This window comes from Mustela nigripes, chromosome 11 (genome assembly GCF_022355385.1).
Source record: "Mustela nigripes isolate SB6536 chromosome 11, MUSNIG.SB6536, whole genome shotgun sequence".
NCBI classification, from domain to species: domain Eukaryota; kingdom Metazoa; phylum Chordata; class Mammalia; order Carnivora; family Mustelidae; genus Mustela; species Mustela nigripes.
The window spans coordinates 8487063-8506873 of NC_081567.1; the positions used below are offsets into that span (position 1 = coordinate 8487063).

At 58.3% G+C, this 19811-nt stretch overlaps 1 protein-coding gene across 7 annotated transcripts; it reads left to right on the forward strand.

Moving 5' to 3' along the window:
• Nucleotides 1–4617: 4617 nt before the first annotated feature.
• On the forward strand, nucleotides 4618–15411 carry ORAI2 (ORAI calcium release-activated calcium modulator 2). 7 transcript variants are annotated; one of them, XM_059414629.1, is made up of 3 exons: nucleotides 4618–4766; nucleotides 9511–9748; nucleotides 14448–15411. In XM_059414629.1, the coding sequence occupies exons 2-3, from the start codon at nucleotides 9524–9526 to the stop codon at nucleotides 14985–14987; spliced, it is 765 nt and encodes a 254-aa protein (XP_059270612.1). In that variant the 5' UTR covers nucleotides 4618–4766; nucleotides 9511–9523; the 3' UTR covers nucleotides 14988–15411. The 7 variants fall into 7 exon arrangements, with proteins under 7 accessions (XP_059270612.1, XP_059270610.1, XP_059270607.1 ...); XM_059414627.1 differs by having other exon boundaries at nucleotides 4624–4766; nucleotides 9461–9748; XM_059414624.1 differs by lacking the exon at nucleotides 4618–4766 and adding an exon at nucleotides 6165–6253.
• Nucleotides 15412–19811: the final 4400 nt, after the last annotated feature.

The window sequence follows — 19811 nt, forward strand, 5'->3', positions numbered from 1 at the left end:
TTTTTAAGGGGATGTCAGTACCAGGTAAATGACGGCCTTCAGGGTATCGTTTGAGAAAAAACAACAGGTGTCATCATGGAGAAGGGAGTAGGAGATACGGAGAGACTCCCAACCCCCCCCCCCCCCCCCCCCCCCCACCGAGAAAAGCCTTGATGAGGAGAGAATCGTTCAGTAATGCCCTCGCTGATCGGCTTGGGGAGGTGGTGGGCACCGGGGACTCGATCCACAAAGGTGTGCCTAACTTGGCTGTCTCAGGAAGCCTTGCGTATAAGAATTCTGATTCGCTTCATTTACTTCCTCGCGCCCTGCGTTTCCATTGAGCACTTCACAGGACAGCCCTATGCCAGCCAGAGTTACTTGCATTAGAATACTGCGTCCTTCAGCTAGATGTCCCTTACAGGTTTACCAGACGAGATTTATAAATACAGAGAGATCTGGAAGCTTGAACGGATCACCCAGCAAGTAAGTGGCAGAGCTGGCCTTTGAACCCCAGCAGAATGCCACCGTCCAGCCCCTGCACCATAGTGCTGTGCTGCTCTGGGGAGAACCATGTGGGGCCCGGACCTGCTGGGGAGGGAGGCCGGTGCAGCTCTCTTGGTGCCAGAGCTGTAGGCTGAAGGCCGCTCCTTCGTCAGCTCCCGGTGCGTGTGCGCGTGTAATAACGTATATGCTAGTTTTAAATCTAGTTGCACCTTATTCACAAGGTCTGTGTTTGTGAATTCACCCATTCACTAACGCTTACTTGTGATGCCAGGATGAGGACTCGTGCTTTTGCAGTCACAGGCAGACGTGCAGAGTGGTGACGAATTCAAGTGGCCCCACGCAGGGTTTGCAGCTGAGTTCAAACAAGGCAGTGCTCTGCCTTCCTGTTTGGCTCACACGTGTCTATTTAATGGCAGTTTTTTTGCATTTTTTGCTTTTCCTGGATGATTTTACCTTTTAAAATGGCCCCAAAGCACAGTCCTCGAAGTACTGTCTAGTGTCCTAAACAAGAAGGCCGATGTGCCTTAGATGAGCTCTGTTCAAGCATGAGTTACGGTGCCGTTGGCTGTGAGTTCGTCATTAGCGAATCAATACATGTTCATGCAAGTGTTTTCATTTTTAAAATTTTTATTTCTTTTTTTTTTTTTAAGATTTTTTTTAATTTATTTGACAGAGAGAGATCACAAGTAGATGGAGAGGTAGGCAGAGAGAGAGAGGGAAGCAGGCTCTCTGCTGAGCAGAGAGCCCGATGTGGGACTCGATCCCAGGACCCTGAGATCATGACCTGAGCCGAAGGCAGCGGCTTAACCCACTGAGCCACCCAGGTGCCCCCTTACAATTTTTATTTCTTAAGATTTTTTTAAAATAATCTCTACACCCAACGTAGGGGTTGCACTCACAAGCCCTGGATCAAGAGTTGCATGCTCAGGGCACCTGGGTGACTCAGTCCGTCGGTTAAGCTTCCAACTCTGGATTTCGGGTGAGGTCAGATCTCAGGGTCGTGGGACCGAGCCCCTGGCACAGAGCCTCCTTGAGATTTTCTCTCTGCCCCTCCCCCCATAAAATAAAATAACTTAAAAAAAAAGTCATATGCTTCCCCGCCGGATTCAGCCAGGCACCCCCAATGAAAGTGTTTATAAACAAAAACACACATAAAACACAGTTATGTGACGATTGGTTGATGTGACGGGGGTGTGTGTGTCACAAAAACACCCCCGTTTCCCCAGGCAGCAGTGGTTCAGTATTCACTAATCCGCACCCAGCATTTGCAGTGACTTTCTGGAACATCATAACTACCATGAATCATGAGAACCAACTGTGCGTGTGTTTGGAGCGTGAGGGAGCGTGCACAAGCCAGCCTGGCCTTGCGGAGAGCGGCGTTTCCTGGAGCACGGACTGGACGTCACTGCTGTATTCCCTGTGCGCACAGTACTTGGTCTCACCGGGGGGATCGGAGCTGGACTCCTCAGTCCCACTCTGAATGTAGGACCCGAGAAGTCACATGGGAGGGAACCAGCACTCCCCACCTATCCTTCCGTCTTCTCTACTGCGTTTATCTTCCACCATCATGTGTTTTCACGTGTCCTTTCCCGGCCCTGTCCCCCGCAGCGAGTACCCATCTCCTAGAGCAGAGAGAAAGCAGAGGTTCAGGCTGAGGCTTCATGCCCCACCGCTTCATCCTGTCCAGCTTGCCCCCATGTGCACTGCCTGGTGCACGCCCCCACCCCCCAGCAGCAATACCAGAGCAGGGTTGCCGCCCCAGGCTCTCCTGTAAACCACCACCTCATGTACCTCCTCCTCCCTTCTCAACCAACTTCCAGAGGAGTCTGCCTTTGCTTCCACCACTCCCATCATCCCAGGGAGCCTCCAGTGTTGCCGCATCCAGCCCTGGGGGCATCTGTATCGTATAGGAAGCCCAAACCCTATAGGAAGCCCAAACCCTTAGCATCGCGGACAGCACTGCCTTCTGCCTTTCCCTGGCTTGCTTCTCTGCTCAAATTCTAAATGTTAGGGTGACCTAGTGCACTGCCTTTTATGGTCAACACTCAGGCCCCAGGAGATCTTAGTCTGACCCGCCACGGCTTTAAATACCGCCCTCACGACTGTCTTCCGAGTTGTGGCTTCGGCTTCCCTTTGGAGCCTCTGCCTCAGCCTGGGTCTGTGTCCCACTCCCCTCACCCCTGCTCTGCCTCTTCCCGCCCATGCACTGGCCTCGGCCTCCCACCCAGCCTGTTCTGTCTCCTTGCACCCATCCCTTGTCCGCTGTTCAGCCTCCTGCCACACCAGCGTCCCTCACATCCCCCGGTCAACTCTGAGCGCCACCAGAGTGGGGACCTGCCTGTCCTGCGCTTTGCTTTACCTCTAGTGCCAGCACAGGGCCTTGGACATCACAGGTACTCAGTGATGTCCGGGGTGACTGAGCAAGTCTCAGGGCCTGAAATTAGGCAGGGAAGTTGTTTGTACCTGAACAACAGCCCCTGTGGCAGGAAGAGCCTGAACAGGAGCGCACGGTCAGCGTGTTGTGCCAGAGCTGCGGATGTGATGCCCCAGGCCGCCGCAGAGCCCGCCTCAGACCTCCAGACTGCCGGGCCGGGTCCGGGAGGCCGACTGTCCGCTGCTCAGGCATTTCAGACGCGCCCCCCGGCAGCTGCTGCCGCAGGTGTCCCTGTATCTTCAGAAACTGGCTTGGAACTGGTCGAGGACTGTAACTAGTTCAAGTTCCCTTTCCTGTTTGCGACATGGAGCTTTTTGGAAAAAGCCAATTATTCATTTGAGTTAGAGGAGTGATCTTTTGTTGACTTTCGGAAATAGGAATATAATTCAGTCCATCTCCAGGCTGCCTGGAAGGGGGGCGGGGAGGGCTCGGTTTCCTTGGGCAACGGCGCTGGAACCGGGTGCGCCTTCTGCCCTGTGCAAGCTCATTTATGTCTACCTTTTGGCCCATGCTTGACTAAAGTGAGCTACTGTTACCGTATTTTAATATATTTCTGTAAAGAAAACACCATGGCACAGGTCCTGAGGCACTTTTCAGTTTTCTTATTCCACAGAATATAGTAAATGTTGAATAGGACCAAAAGCTTCATCTCAAAGATCCGTAAGTGTACTTGGCCCAGCACTGGGGATGATGGTGAGCAAGACACAGGCCTTGGCTTGAAGGAGCTCCAGATCTGATACGAGACACAGACAAGAGAAAGGTCAGTGTGGTGGCCCCGTAGCACAGGATGGCATGTGACCCAGGCCTCCGGGATGTGGGCAGGGCTGAGCTGAACTGGGTGGCTCACAGCAGTTTTAAGAAAGCAAGCTGAGTCCGGATTAGTAGCAGATGCCCTGTCACAGCCCGAGTCACTAGGTTAGGGGGATTGAAGTTGATCCAAGGCCGCAGGGAAACCTGAAGGGCTGGAGGGGGGCTGGAGAGATGGGAATTCTTCCGCTTCAGAGTGTGGAGATTAGATGGGAAGGGGACAGGTGGAAAGGTCTTGCAGGAATGCAGAACAGAGGTGACGAGGGCCTGAATTAGCGTGGGACCTGTGGGACCAGGGAGAAACGTGAGAGTTCACAGGATGGGGGTGAGAGGAATCAGGAATGACAGCAGATCTGTAACGTCACCAGCTGGGTGGCTGGTGGAACGCCTTGAGACTGGGGACCCAGGAGGTAGAGCAAGCAGGTGAGGAAAGATAAGGAATTCAGCTGTGAGTGTGTGGGGGGGTGTCCTGGGACATGCCCTGCCAGGACGAGGGAGATCCAGGCTGGAGGTGACCATTTGGAGTCAACAGCCTCCTTGAAACAAGGGGAGTGGGTGGGACCCATTGGGAGGGAAGTGGGGGAAACCCCCACATCTAGGGGACAGACGGCAGAGGGGGAGGCTGCACAGGTTAAAAAAAAAGGTGCGGGCACCGGAGCAAGGAGAGTTGTTTCTAGATGGGAGGAAGGCACGGCGGAAATCTGTCCTGGAGTTAGTTTCACAGTGGCAGTGGGCTGTTGAGGGCCGGGAAGGAAGTGGTGATGACTGCTCTCTTGAGAAGTGTGGCATGAAGTAGGGGAGGGGCAGTGGTAGGGGAGGTCGGAAGGGGTCAGGCTGAATGGGAGGGGAGGCGGGGGTGGGAGGCGCCGGGCTCAGCACAGGCTAGGAGGGAAGGTGGAACTGGCTGGCAGCTGGGTGAGAAAGGTTCAGGAAGTGGGAGGTGCAAATGTAAGATCTAAAGGGCAGTGACAAGGACTAGCCACAGGAGTCAGTGGCCAAGGGGACAGAACTATCAGGAGGCTGGCTACATCGTCCCGAGCAGGTGAGCAGCCAGCCAGATGAGAAGACCCAGGGAGAAGGAAAGCAGGGGCCGTGGTCTTCCTGGAATGAGAGGGTGTGCATTGGTGGGAAAATCAGAACATGATCGACCCTTGGGATGTGCCTTGGAGAATTGGATCTTTTCCAAGCTGAGGCCCAAGGAGAAGAAGCGACTTGCCGTGGCCAAACTCCTCAGGAAATCACAGCCCAGACTGTGCCTGGACATGGCAGCTGGGTGGCGCTCCCATGGGCCTTGCCCTGACCCTCCTCTGTGTCGTTGTGTACTTGACGGGCGCTCCAATTCTTGGCATTCTAACTGCTCCTCTCCGTTCAGCACCGTGCTGGCACCTTCCTTAATCTTCTATGGGGGAGAAAGCCATTTTCTGTGTGTGGTTGGGAAACTGGCTCCGAAAACCACTGGCGATGATGACTTAGATCTTGCTTCTGTCTGGACACGCTGGGTGAGCGCGCTTGGGGCTGGAGGCACCACTCGCTGGAAGTCAGACTCTAAGGGTGAAAATTAGAGCCAGTGATTCTGTCGTGGAAAGAAGGGTCATCTGTGATGCAATGATTCTCGTTTACAAAGTGTTTCTTCCTGTTTTCCACATCATTTTACAAAGAGCTGTTGGGTTTGGAGGGTTCTGCCCCCTAAAATGCAAATGATCCTTTTCTTAAATCCCTCTGTAATGTGTGTGCATGTGTGTTGGGCGGAGGGTCGGTAATCAGACCCTGGGATTTTCCTAGGCGGTTTTTGAGTGTCTTCCTGAATTAAAAGGTCTCGTTCTGGCTCTCAGCAACGGCCTCTAAAATACGTCTTGAGAGAGAAACGGATTTGGCCTGACATCCATTCACCTCTCTTCCTACAGCTGTCAGAAAACTCGGACCGGTTGACATGAGTGGAATTTTTCTTTCATTTGGATAAATGTGTCACTGTCGGGTAGGGTGGTGACAGATGGGAAAATCCTATGTAGGGCACGCAGGAAGGACTGTGAGGGGCCGTCTGGCACAGGGGCTTGATAGGAACCCATCTCGCCCGTCAGTTAGTCTCTTAGTTAATTATTCGTATGCACTTCCTGAAAAGAATGTTCCTGTATGAACAGCTCCCTAGAACAGCTCGGTCTGGTGGACGCCCATCAGGGGCCAAGTGAGCTGCACGCGGGTGAGGACCCCGCGTGTGTGGCTGGTCCTGTGGCTTGGGGGGGTGGGGTGGCCGGCTACAGTCCCCGCGACCACCTGACCGGCTCCGGCTCCAGCGTGCGGTGTGCAGCACACGGTCCACTCTCCAGCGGGTGTGGCTGCGGGAAACTCCCTCCTCCCCACTCCAGCCACCTCACCCCTGCGGCCCTGTGGCCAGACAATGGGATACCTGTTCCCTCTCCCCGCAGGGTGTGCCCTCCTGGCCTCTCCCCAGCCCTCCACAAGGCCCATGGCCCGTCCTGGGCATCCTTTGGGACTCACCCTGGGGACTCCGTGCTCGCTTTGGGCCAAAGCGTGAGTACCCAAGGACCGAGTACTCGAGCAGGCCGGGCACCTGTTGTCCAGACCCAGGGACCAGAGAAAGCGCGGCCGTGTCGTCCGCCCGCACCACCGGGGGAGAAGGAAGGGGGTGGTGAGAGCGAGGGATGCCCGGGCTTCCCGCCCCCGCCGCTGCCGAGCCAACCCGTGTTCACTGCGGCCCACGGCGCGCCCGCGGAACCGGAGAGATGCGCACCTTTCGCCAGTTTCCGCTCCCCGGCTTCCGGCCCGGGTGGTCCCGGCCAGCAGGTCCGCGCCACCGGGGTCCCCCAGGAGGGGCAGCGAGTCCCGCCCCGCCCTTTCCCCCCTCCTCCCCTCCCGGCCTGCCAGGTCACGTGGCCCGTGGCGGCCCCCATGGGCCAACCACGTGATGGCGGCGCGCCGTTGCCTTGACAGCGGCTGCGGTGGCCCGCGGGGGCGGGGCAGCCGGCGGGGGCGGGGCCGGGAGGGGGGACCCGGCGGGACGCGCGGAAGGAGGGAGGGGGCCGTGCTCAGCGCCCCGGCCGGGCCACGGGGCCACAGGGCAACGCGGCCACGCCGCCCGCCGCAAGCCCGAGCCGGAGTGGAGCCGGGCGGGCAGGCAGAGCAGCTCGGTGAGTGCTCGCCGTGGGGGGTTGGCGGGGTGGGGGGGGTACCCCGCCCTGCCGGGGGACGGAACGGGATTGCACCGGGAGACTGGGGCGGGGGGGGGCGGGGATGGGCTTTCTCCTGGGCAGGCTCGGGATGGGGTGGCTGCGGGCGTTGGAGGGTGGCCAGGTGGCCCCAACCCCATGGGATCCTGGCGGGGTGCGGCGCTGAGAAGGCTCAGAGGTCGGGGACAGGGGCGGAGTGTGTGTCTTGCGGCTACTGAGGCTTCCCTAGGGGAAGGGACTCAGATGCATGTGGACGCCTCTGGGAGACCCCTGTGGGGACTCTGCGCCCCCTCTCCCCCGTGGGTGTGACAAAGACGGGAGTCAGAAACAGACTCGCCATTGCTCATGCCCCAGATGTTTAAAGGAAGTTAAGACAGGCAAACCCCAAACCTACCCCCTGGAAGAGATTCAGACAGGCCTGCCAAGGAGAATAGCTCATCTTCAGAGAGTCACCGTTATTCTACAAGAGCTTTTTTCTCTAACCCGTATATATGAAAAAACAAAAATCCCCTGCAAAGTTCAGCCAGGAGAGCACCTTTTGGAGCCTCTGCCACCTGACCGAAATGTCCGGTTCCGTCTTGCCCCATACCCCGTCCCAGAGAGTGAGGACCAGACTCTGCCTTCCTCTCCCAGGGGTAGGGGTAGGGAGAGGAGGCCTGGCGCAAGGTGGGACGCTGGGGCTGGGACGGTTTGGATGGGTGGGAATCCGGTCCGGGCGGCTCCCTCAGCAGGAAGTGGCCTTCCTATCCCCGGGACCCGCAGGCCTGCCCGGAGACCCAGACTCCAAGCAGACACACGGCGCGTCTTTCCTTGGACTCCCTGCCACTCTGAGGACCTGTGCGGGGCTGCGACTGGCTGGCCACTACCCAGAGGCCCCCGTCGGCCCTCACGGCCCCCAAAGCCCTCTGCCTCCACTGTCCATCTTGAGCCCAGCCTTCCCCCTGCATTTCCTGGACCCCTTCTGCAGCCAGCTGGTCTCCCTGCCACGGCCCCTTGCCTCTCAGAACCCTCCCGTGCGGGCCGCATCTCATCTTTGAGGGAGGGTCCCTGTTTGCCAGGGCTGCCTTTACTAGGTCTGTTCTTGCTCCCCAGCAGGGACCGTCTCCCTGAGGCCAAGGCAGCCAGCCCCTCCTCTGCTCCTTGACCCTCCCCCCTCGCCACTAAATCAACCTTTAGCTCACTGGGTGATAATCAACCCCCGAAGCTGCTCCCCCACTGGGAGCAGCGGAGGGGACCCTCCCCACTTCCATCTCTGAGGCCTGAGTACCAACTGCAGCCTGACCTCAGAGCCCAGTAAGCATCTACTGGACGGAGTGCAGAAGACGGACCCTCTGAGCGGGCGAAGCCTGTGACTTTCACCCGTCCACTCACTTCTGTGATGTGTGGGAGAAGGAAAAAGAAAAGGAGGAAGGCGCCCCAAAAGAGAGAGCTCTTGCCCACCTCCCGGACCTTCCCACAGAACCCTTTTAGAGATTGACATGGATAGATCCAACTTGGCCCCTTCCCACAGCCACGGACCTTGGTAAACAGCCCGTACTCTCTGTCCCCCCCAACCCCGGCCATGCTCCCTGGGACCTGGAAACACTGATCTGTTCATAGTAGCTTTAAGTAGGCTTTCGGTGGGGCCTGTGGGGCCCTGGACGTACAAGTAATATCTGATGCCAGGCAAGCTGCGAGGTGCCTGTGCCCTTGAAGTCTGCCCTACAGATTAATTAGAGCCGAGCCCGGCGTGCTGCCGTGTGGGCCGGCCCCTTGGGCCATAGGAGACGGTCAATCCCCTATTTGGATTACTGGAGATTTGGGTTTAAATTCACAAATCTTAGCAGATTGGTCCTTCCGATCTTCGCGCCATGTTATTGTCAAACCAGATACCTACCTGGGATGACCGCAGTGCCGCCGGCCTCCGCTGCTTTGTGGAACCCGCTCCTGTGGGTCGGCTCAGTTTTCCTTTTGCTCACCGTTTCCATCAGAGCATTTCCCGAGTATTTCCGGGGGGTGAACTGCGCCGATCAAAATTCAAGTTGGATTTGAGAAATGAGCCCCGGCGTGGAAATGGGTATTTCATGGTTGGCGCCTGGGCGTTGAAAAGCGGTTTTGAGTCTTCGGGTCTGATATTTTGTTTCTGAGCCCTGTTGGGGTAGAGATGTCCCCCCTGGAAGATGCTTGGGGTCCGAACGTGCAGAGGTCATGTCCAGGATCACACCGTAGGAGCCAATCCCGGCCTAGTGACCGGGTCCTAGGATCGGTGTACAGGCCGTAGCTCCCTATTCCCCCAAGAGAGGAACAATTTGGAGGATTCCTTCCGTGCTTGTCCAACCACAAGCCACACTTGCTTGGAGCATTTCTGACGCGGGGGTGGAAGCCTGGGTCATTAGCTTTGTGGAGGCACGATGGATGCAATGTGGGTGGCTCAGGGCAGGGGGTGTCCTAGAAATGCCCTCCTGACCTTCCTCCCCCGCAGATGGGCCCCACACACAACACTGCCCCTTGTGAAGGATGTGTACAGCAGGTCCCAGAGAAGGTTAACTTGCCCAGTTTCTGGCTTTTCCAGGTCTCGGGGACCCTCTGGGATGCCTGAGAGTGTCTCTCTCCTGCCCCCAGCCTGGCTCCCACCATGAGCGCCGAGCTCAACGTGCCTGTGGACCCCTCCACTCCCGCCTGCTCTGAACCCGGCCACAAGGGCATGGATTACCGAGACTGGGTCCGCCGCAGCTACCTGGAGCTGGTCACGTCCAACCACCACTCCGTGCAGGCCCTGTCCTGGAGAAAGCTGTACCTGAGCAGAGCCAAGCTGAAGGCCTCCAGCCGGACCTCTGCCCTCCTCTCGGGCTTTGCCATGGTGAGTGCAGACCCGTGGCGGCACCCGCGGCCTGCAGGGTGGGCTTCTGCTGTCAGACTCCTGCAGCGCTCCAGGGAGCAAAGAGCTCTCTCTGGGCCCTATTGGCTGTCAGGACGGACCCTTAGGAAGTCTCCCCAAGGAGTCCCCAAGCCCTGGAGGCCACAGAAAACTGCCTTCTGTTTCTTTTTCTTTTTTTTTTTTTTTTTAAGATTTTATTTATTTATTTGACAGATCACAGTAGGCAGAGAGGCAGGCAGAGAGAGGAGGAAGCAGGCTCCCTGCTGAGGGACCTGGGATCCCAGGACCCTGGGATCATGACCCGAGCCGAAGGCAGAGGCCTTAACCCACTGAGCCACCCAGGCGCCCTGAGAAAGCCCCCTTCTGACATTCCCACAGAGCAGTTACCTGGCAGGGAAGTGGAGCTCGACTGAAACAGCTTCAGTGCACAGGGAGGAAAGTGCCCACGTCCACCCCAGCCGAGAAGGGAAGTCGGAAGGACGGAGCGGGATTGGGATCGATTGGGGTTCGCTTGGGTTAGCCCGGCTCGGGACACAGATCACCTCCCCCGCCGTCCCACATGTGGCCTCCTGGTGATGAAGCAGAGTCCCTGGCCTGCCTCCAGGCTCTCAGGCTGCAGCTTTCCTTCTGAGTCATTCCCCAGGACAAGAGTCGCTCTCGGGCAGAACCGCGTGCCCTAAGCCAGGGTTCAGAGTATGAGCACAGGAGGGACCGCCCCTCTTTCTCTGTTGTATGCTTAGAGGTCCTATCTGGTGGGAATAATGTTTTTCTTCATTTAAAATTTCTTTTAAAAAGATTTTGTTTATTTATTTGAGAGAGAGCGTGCACGCACAAGCAGGGGGAGCTTCAGAGGGAGTGGGAGAAGCAGGCTCCCCACTGAGCAGGGACTCCCCCCCCCCCAACATGGGGCTCGATCCCAGGACCTCAGGATCATGACCTGAGCCGAAGGCAGATGCTTAACTGATTGAGCCGCCAGGTGCCCCAATTTTTTTTCTTAAATGTAAAAAACAATTGTTATTTTTCCAAAGCCCAGAGCGTTTGTTGTCAGGTCGGTAGTACAGAAAATAAGCCGTCAGAATGAGCCACTGTGACCGGGTCTGTGGCCGGGGCCTGCTCTCTCGCTGGTACAGGCCACCCTGGGAAAACCTGTGTGGCCAGGGCGTGGCAGAGGCCACCAAGCTAGAGGCTAGAAGTTTGGGTTTAGACCTGTAGTTTAAAGCGAAGGCTTCATTTCGGTGTTGCATGGTATTGATTTACTTATTCTTAACGTAACTTCAGAAGGGTACACTCGCGCGGGGCACAACGTTGGTTTAGAGTGATTTTCTTCCTATGGTTTCCATAACGAGCAAAAGACAGAATGCTTTCTCAAGCTTCCTTTGAAGGGACACGTGTGAGAAGTATAAACAACACTATGAAAACGAGAGCTTGTTTTCTCCACCATGGAATTATAGGGTTGCGTTACGCTCGTCTGGCCCGCTCTTAGGATTATTTTTGGGCCTGTGGAAAACAAACCGTGGGGAGAATCATGGATGTCGGGTTTCCTTCATGTGGGGGACCCGGGTCTCACAAGTCTTTTCCTGTCTTCAATGTCTTCTTAAACCCTGGCCTTCCGGACACTTGGATCTGCAGACTTAGAGAAGCTCCGCTGTTTTCCCAGCCCACAAAAGGGCTCACCCACAGAAGCCTCCAGAACCACTCATTTAAAATTGGAAAATGGGGTGGAGCGGGGCGCGTGAGTGGCTCAGTCGGTGACGTGTCTGCCTTCGGCTCAGGTCACGATCCCAGAGTCTCGGGATTGAGCCCCGCATCGGGCTCCCTGCTTAGCGGGGACTTCTGCTTCTCCCTCTGACCCTTCCCCACTCTCAGATGTGAGCTTTCCCTCTCTCTCTCAAAATAAATATAAAATCTTAAATAAATGAAATCAGGAAATTGACCCTGTTAGGTTATAATATAAAGAGTGGATTCTGGAGGACGAGTATGAGACTGAGTGGCAGCCCGTAGGGTAGGAAATTGTCTTAGAATGAAAATAGTGACCACAGGGAGACAGGCATGGGAGGGCCCGGATGCACCCACAGGGTGCCGCTGTCCATCCCTAGCTTGGCGATGGCGGTCACCCTTGCCAGCAATAATTCCTTTCTTCAGCATTTACAGAGCGTCTCCTCTGCCTGCACGTGCTCCCTTAACGCAGTCTGGGCTACATTTCAGGAGCTGTACCGTGCCCTCACCCTCCCTTCTAGAAGGTTCCTCTCAGGGTGGCTGCCACAGCCTAATACACACCAGAGAGTCAGCCGTAACGGGGAAATGGAAGGCAGTAGAAACAGCGGGGTGCAAAGACCAGCGGTGGGGACAGCAGCTGCCGACCCAATGGACTAGTGTAGACCAGGTCAGGATTCGGAGAGTGGCTGAGCGCGGGAGAAGGCAGACACACACACAGATGGGCAGAGAGCATGTCAGCCGCAGACACGGTGGCCCACGAGGGGCAGGGCCGAGCACAAGTGAAGGGGCAGTTTGCTAGGTGGTCTCTCCCTTCGTGTTCTATATCCCCTAATTAGAAGTGCAAAGCTGTTCTAACGGCAAAGCACTTCTGCCCGCGGTGAGCCTGTTTTCTTCAGGTTTATCCTTCTGCAAACACACAGAACCAGTGATCCGAGGCCCCCTCATAAAATCTTTGCATAAACACATTGAAAAATGACCTTTTGGCCCTTTCTCTCTTGAAAGCTGAGCAAAACTGGTTTCTTACTGTAGGCCTTTTACTCTTACCTCGGCGCCCTCTGTGGTTTACAACCTCCTCTTGTTGAGCCATGTCCTTTGTGGTAGCAGGAGCCTGCCCAGGCCACAGGGGGCACTGAGAAAAGACCCGTCCCTCAACTCGTGTGGTGTGGCAACTGTCTGTATGGAGCAGTGACCACTTCTGAGTTTCTGTTCAGCTGTGGTCCACTAGGACTGCCTTATCTTCTTTTTACCTACCAAATGTTCCATCTCTGCTGAGACTATGAGTCACTCACTCTAGGAGGCGGTAGTTGCTGAAAGTTGTGAAATCTTTCTTGTAAAATTTTTAAAACGGATGGCTTAGATCTCGGAAGTAAACACAGCCTTCCTCCGGCTTGGTTCCACCTTCCCTCCCCTTTCCTTGACTGGTCTGGTTTCTTACCTCTGGGTACCCGGGTGAAGGCCCTTGGTGAGCCCTAGAGTCCTTGCCAGGCCTGGACTAAACTGTTCCCTGGGGGAAGTCCACAGTGCCGGGCCACAGAGGGAGCCATTCTCCGTGGACTGGGTTCTGCCCTGGGGGAAGCAAAGCAGGAGCCCGTGTCCTAGTCTGAGGTCTGAATGCCCTTTCGGCCTTGGGCTGAGCAGGTCCTGCCCTGCTAGCTATAGGCATCCACTGCCACAGAAGTAGGCTGGGGCTTCTGGTTCCCTCTGAGGATTTTCCTTCCTTCCTTCCTTCCTTCCTTCCTTCCTTCCTGAGAGAGAGTGGGCACATATGCACATATGCACATGAGTTGGGGGTGGGGGAGCAGACAGAGAGGGAGAATCTCCAGCCGACTCCCTTGAGTGTGGAGCCCGGATGTGGGGCTCGACCTCACGACCCTGAGATCACCACCTGAGCTAAAACCAAGAGTCAGACGCTCAGCCAACCGCACCACCCAGGTCCCCCTTTTTTCTTTTGTTTAAAACTCATTTGGGGGCTGCCTGGCTGTCAGTCCGTTGAGTGAGTTACCCTTGATCTCAGGGGCGTGAGCTTAAAAATTTTTTTGGTTCAAAAAAGATAACAAAAACGGTTTTTATTTTATCAAAGTTCATACATGCTGGCAGTTTACAGACGAAGGAGCGCCTGAGGCTCTAAGCTGCCTCCGGCCCCTCCTTTCGGAACAGCTTTCTCCAGACTGCGGTTTCTGGATTTATCCCTTTCAGGCCTTACCTGTTGGCCTTGTCTCCCTTTGACTGTGGGTGATGACTCAGCTCTTTGCCCAGCCCAGCCCCCTTCCCACAGCCCCTGTCACCTTCGCCCTCATTCCGGTCACCATTCCTGGCCTTGGAGATGCGGGCTTCTCCCTAGGACGTCTGTCTCCACTGCCTGATATGTCCATGTGAGGCTGTCCAGGTTTGTAGCTCAGTCTGGGCCGGCCAGGAGCCCCCAGCACCACCTTTCTCTTGTTACCCTTTGAAAGTGCGTTTTTTTACAGGTATTTTATAGATTTTATTTTTTTATTTGACAGAGAGAGAGAGCACAAGCAGGGGGAGTGGGAGAGGGAGGAAGCAGGCTCCCTGCTGAGCAGGGAGCCCTACACGGGACTCGATCCCAGGACCCTGGCATCATGACCTGACCCGGAGGCAGACACTCAACCGACTGAGCCAGACATCCCAGTTTTTTATTGTTTGAAAACAGCGTTGTTTGGCGGCTAAGCCAAGCCATGGGTTCCCGAGGAGCGTGGCCTCTGTCCTGGCTCAAAGCCCGGTACCCGGAGAACCCCCTGCATTTGGTGCCAGGAAGGCCCCCCGGAGGGGTGAGCCCCGCCGTTCCCCACCCTGTGCCTTCGAGCTCCTTCCTTGGTGGGAGGTCCTTTAGCGCCCGAGAAAACAGAAGCTGAAGCGTGCGCAGGGCGAGGCGGGCGCCCCTGCCCTGCGCGGCCCCAGCCCAGCGCCCCCCTCCCCGCTCCCCCCCCCCCACTCTGCCTCGCAGGTGGCCATGGTGGAGGTGCAGCTGGAGACGCAGTACCAGTACCCGCGGCCGCTGCTCATCGCCTTCAGCGCCTGCACCACGGTGCTCGTGGCCGTGCACCTGTTCGCCCTGCTCATCAGCACGTGCATCCTGCCCAACGTGGAGGCCGTGAGCAACATCCACAACCTGAACTCCATCAGCGAGTCCCCGCACGAGCGCATGCACCCCTACATCGAGCTGGCCTGGGGCTTCTCCACCGTCCTGGGCATCCTGCTCTTCCTGGCCGAGGTCGTGCTGCTCTGCTGGATCAAGTTCCTGCCCGTGGACGCGCGCCGCCAGCCCGGCCCCCCGCCCGGCCCCGGCGGCCACACGGGCTGGCAGGCCGCCCTCGTGTCCACCATCATCATGGTGCCCGTGGGCCTCATCTTCGTGGTCTTCACCCTCCACTTCTACCGCTCCCTGGTGCGCCACAAAACCGAGCGGCACAACCGCGAGATCGAAGAGCTGCACAAGCTCAAGGTGCAGCTGGACGGGCACGAGCGCAGCCTGCAGGCGGTGTGAGCTGCGCCCCTGCCCCACCCCCGGCCCAGGCCCAGGCCCGACACTGCCCACTGCCACGCGGATCCAGACCAAAGTCTTACCCCCATCCTCGCGCCGGGAAGCCTGGCCGGCTGGGCCTCCCGCAGAAAATGGTGACCTGGAGAAGAAAGAGAGACTCTGTTGCTAACAGCTGAGAGCAAAACCGCCCGAGGCCTGGGGCCTGGGGATGCCCTGCGACAGGAGACGAGCGTCATGGGCAGGCTCGGCGCTCGGGGGAGGGCTGAGGGTTTCAGAGAAGAGACTGCGCCGCGCCACCTGGGGTGTGGGTCTCACGGGCCACCCTGCTGTGAGGAGATGGGGTGCAGGCCCACAGCTTGGCCTGGTGCTTCCCTCCCCCATCCTGGGGGGATTCGGTGGCCGGGCTGACAGGGGAGTGCAGGAGCTGGGGTCCCAGGTCCGTTCAGCGGGCGCGGTGGGCGCTCAGCCGGGCATCGGACTGGTCTCGCCCCCGGGAAGACTTCCAAGGACGGAGGCCTGGCCGGGCCAGGAGGTGCGTCTTTGGGCATCCCCTGAGAGATGCCCACCTACAGAGAGCTTTAACTGGGTGCTCTGGGGCACACTGGGCTCAAGTTCTCTCTGCCTAGCCAGCCTGGAGCCCTGGGCGTATTGACCCAGCAGAGTCGCCAGGTTGGGGAAAGGGCTCACAGTCCAGAGGCCTCCAACTACAAACTGGCTTCTGAGCCCACGTCAGCGGCCCCTCCAGGCTACAGCTGCCAAAGGCCCTTGCCAGAGAGCGGAAAATGCTTCCTATCTCCCCCAGGAGGAGGGAGCATGTGGCCTGGGGGCTTCCTCTCTAGACAAGGCCCATTGGCCTGACCTGGCCAAACGCCAGGCCTCTCAGCCACACGTAGGGCCCGGCTCACCCATTTCCACGGCTGCGCGTGTAGGGGCGAGCATACGGCACCCTGAGCTGCTTTCCAAACCCGCGCTTACCGCATCGGCCCGCAGCAGCCCGACAGGGAGCCTTCCTTGTTTCCGACATCGGGGGACGTCGTGCTCTGAGGCCGTCTCTGGGGGGTCTGGGTGGCCCATGCCGAGAAATCCCGGCTGGCCTGGCTGTGGCTGCAGGGAGCGTGACGTACCATTGAGGACATAAACCTTAACACATAACCAAAATGCCATGGGGCTGTCTGCGAGTCGTGCCGGGAGTCGCCGTGGTAAGTCGGGAGGTTATGGGAGTCCGGACGTTGGGTTCCGTGGAGCCAGACGAGAGCCTGGCGTCGTCCACGGGCGCGGCCCGGCTGTTCCGCAGACCTCTGCCCGTGCTTGCTTGCTGTCTAGTGCATGTCTGTTCTGTGCCGCAGCCTTGTTGAAAAGGCTTGTCTGGCTTCGTGTGTCTTTGCTTGTCAGCGTTGCTGTAAGACGGCTGCTCAGCGCAGGCAGGCTCCTCCCCGCAGTGGGGAGTGGGCAGCAGCCGCATCCTCTAGCCTGAGCCTTCGGAGAGGGGCCGTGCTGGCCTCACTTCCCCGGGCCATCAGGTGCCCCTGCCCCAAGTGTGCCAGACGTGCCTGGCTTGCCAGACTGGAAAGCACCCCCAGAGCCAGCTGGGAGGCCGGTGGTTAATGCCTGCTCCACGGACAGAGCTGCTGGCCTCACCACCTCGGGTGGGACACTGGGTAGATGCCACATGGGTAGCGAAGATGCCGCATCCTGTGTTCTTAACGCTACTTAGAACCTCGCTCTTGTTCCTTTGTCTGGAGTGTTCTCCCAGCTCCCCGAGGCGTGGGGCAAGCAGAGTTTCTGCAGGACAGAGAGGACCATGGGTCTGGGGACTGGCGGTCAGTGTGGAGTCTCAGGGTAGCCCCAGAGCTTTGGGGGAGAGGGGAGGGTCAGCTGCAGTTGGGAGCTGCAGACGCAACTCAGCAGGCGGGCTGGGGGACAGGGGAGGGCGTGAGGTGCCCCGGAGCCAGCGAGGGCCTGGCCTAGTTTCCTCCGAGCGGAGCCTTCTCGGTGCTCCCGAGCGGAGCGCCCGCGGGTGCGCTGAGGCCCTTCCCAAAGTGGAGCACGGTCTCCATTTAGTACCTGGCCAGAACACTCAAGTGTTTCTATTTTAGAAACTGCGAGGGCAGAGTGGATTCTAGCGTCTTCTAGGAAAGTCTGGTGGGGCTCAAACCGCGTTGAGTCGGAGTGCTTCAGGGCTCGTGGCGGCGGTCACCTGTCACCTGTCTCGCGCTGATTGATTGATTATGCACGACGCTGGGCCTCACGTCCGCTGAACATGACCCCTGGCCTGTGCGTGGGTTTTCCAGCAGTTGCCCGGGATTGAGCTGAATAAACAAGTCAATCTGTGATGCGTCCTCTCTCTTCTTGGCAGAGCGCCGTGGCTGAGGTGACAGGCGGGAGCCCCTGGTGCTCCCCCACTCCCCCCCACCCCCCCGCAGTGTCTGGTGCCTCCCAGAGGGCAGACCCATGCTCCTGAAGCCCCTCCTGCCTCTTCCAAATTGCTGGTCACCAGCCTCGCGTCTTAACAGTTTTCCCAGGCGAGGGCAGTGACCCCTCTGGAACGGGGAGGCGGGGTGCCCAGGCCCAGACATGCTGGGAGGGTCCCTCCAGGTGGGGCCCCAAAAGAACCGGGCGTCTCTGCCTGCTCTTCCCCAGAAGGCTCCCGCTTTTCTAGAAACACAGCAAGGGACAGCCCCGCGGGTGGCTGAGCACCCGCAGAGCCCATCTGAACAGGGCCTGCTTGACGGTCCTCATCCACACCCTCCAGGTCAGGAGCCACTGAGGCTCTGGTCCTTCGGTGGCGTCTCCTCTGTCCCCAGGTACCTGCGGCTCTGGCGTCAGGACAGGGACTCTCTCCTGCAGCCTAGTGACCCTTTCGAGAAGCTCCCAGACATTTCGGTTTTGTAACTGTTCCCCACTGAGGCCCCGTCTAGGAAAGGACGTCTGTCTTTTATTATTTTTAACTTGCAGGCGCTTCAACCTAGAGGCTCCTTAGGAGTCAGGTGTGCAAACAGGGACAAGTTCTGCCCATCCAGCCGGGGGGGGGGTGGCCCACCTGCCGCTGCCACCCAGGAGGAGGACTTCCCAGGCCCCTGGGTCTACAGGAGAGCTGAGCTCTGCAGAAGCCGGGTCCAGCAGGCCCCTGCACCAACCATCTCCCCGGGGAGTGCAGCCAACCCACAGAAGGCGGTCTCGACTCACATGCCTCCAGAAGGTGGCGAGGTAGGGTCCGCGGAGCCCTGGGCATGGGCCAGCAGGACAAGGGGCACAGGACTGAGCCAAGATTCCTCACTGGGCCCATTTAGAACCCGCAGACCCCTCTTCCCAGCCCTTGATAACTGCAGCACCCCCATAGTTACTGGGGACACAGTACAGACAGGTTCTACTTGAGTCTCAACAGGAGTGACCCAGAGGATGCTTCCCAGACCCGAGCGCCCCGCCCGCCGGGACCAGCCCCAGCTGCAGCAAATGGCCCTGAGTCTCCTTAACATCTTTCAAAGTAGGACAGGCTGTCGGCTGTGCTCTCCGTCCGCTGTGGAAGACGACGGGGCAGGAAGCCAGCCTCAGACTGGACGCTTCTGTGTTTGTATGTTCCCGTAAGGCCCAGCGCTCCCCCTAGCCTGAGGCCGCCAGACCACCGGGACAGAACGGTCTGTATGGCGTGTCTGGTGTGGACGCAGAGCGTGGGAACGCAGTAACGGCCACCTCAAATACAGGGCTAAGCAGCCACTATACTCCTCAGCCTGTGGCTGAGCCACCCCGCCCGGCCTTCCCAGCCCCGTCCCAGTGGGTGGCACGAGCGGCGGATGCCGAAGTGGGCACACTGGACCTGATGGTCTTCGTGTTGTAGCTTCAAGGACAAACCCAACCTAGAGTCACCAACTTGACCACGACACGATGCAGCATGTCCCGAGGTGGCTCCGGGGGCCGTATGGACCATGGCATGGAGTGTGTCCTGAGGGGTGCTCTGCCCCTGTCAAAGGTCTGGCCAGCACTGGGTGATTCTGGGGGCAACAGGCTTCTTTGCTGAGTGGCTCTCCCAGCCTTCACGGGCCTCCCCCCGCATAGACCTGGGGGCGCATTTCCCACACAGAAGTGTTGGCGGAGGATCGTGCAGGCTCCACACAGGGGTGCTCCAAGGCCTGGCCTGTCTGGGAGCAGACCCCCGGCCTGCAAGCCCGCTGAGCTGTTCACACGCAACAGGACTGGCCAGGGCCCCAGCCAGGCCTGCATCTGAAGCCCAGTGAGGAACCCAGAGCAGCGTCTGTGCGGGTCACAACTCCGGGAAGGAGCCGTCCTCCACCCTCCTGCTCCAAGTGAGCTGACCCCGGGGACCCCCCCGCTCTGCAGCTGGGCTCAGTTCCGCCCCTAGAAACCTAGCAGCCTTTCCTGGGCGATGCCACTTCAGACAGTGCGTGGTGGCCAGTGACTGCCCTCCCACTGCCAACAATTCACAGAAGGTTCTAGAATGACTGAAGACCAGCACGGACCATGAACCTTTCTGGGCTCTGACAGGGCCCTGGTCCCAAAGTCTGGCACCGAGCCTGTGGCTGGCGAGCGTATCTGGTCTTAGGAGCAGCAGAAGAGGGCAGGCCGCCCTCTACGTGAGTACCCCGCATGGCACCAGTGTCCCCCTACTTTTTCACAGCATGAGGCAGGGGAGGAAGGTGGGACCAGACTCTCTGGAGATATCTCTGCCTCATGGCCCCCAACACCTCCGGGGGGATCAAGCGTGACAGAGCCTGACGCAGAGGTGGTCACCAGCTCTGAAGGCTGAAATAGTAACTTTAGGTGTGTCGATTCTGCTCTCCGACTCGCTCCCCAAATGAAAGGACCGGAGAA

Bases quoted from the DNA above. Each gene is read 5' to 3' on its own strand.
- ORAI2 (XM_059414624.1), top strand. From the start codon at position 6,189: ATGGCCCGTCCTGGGCATCCTTTGGGACTCACCCTGGGGACTCCGTGC. The intron at 6,254-9,510 runs GTGAGTACCCAA...TCCTGCCCCCAG, and splicing joins TGCTCGCTTTGGGCCAAAGC to CCTGGCTCCCACCATGAGCG. The intron at 9,749-14,447 runs GTGAGTGCAGAC...TCTGCCTCGCAG, and splicing joins TCCTCTCGGGCTTTGCCATG to GTGGCCATGGTGGAGGTGCA.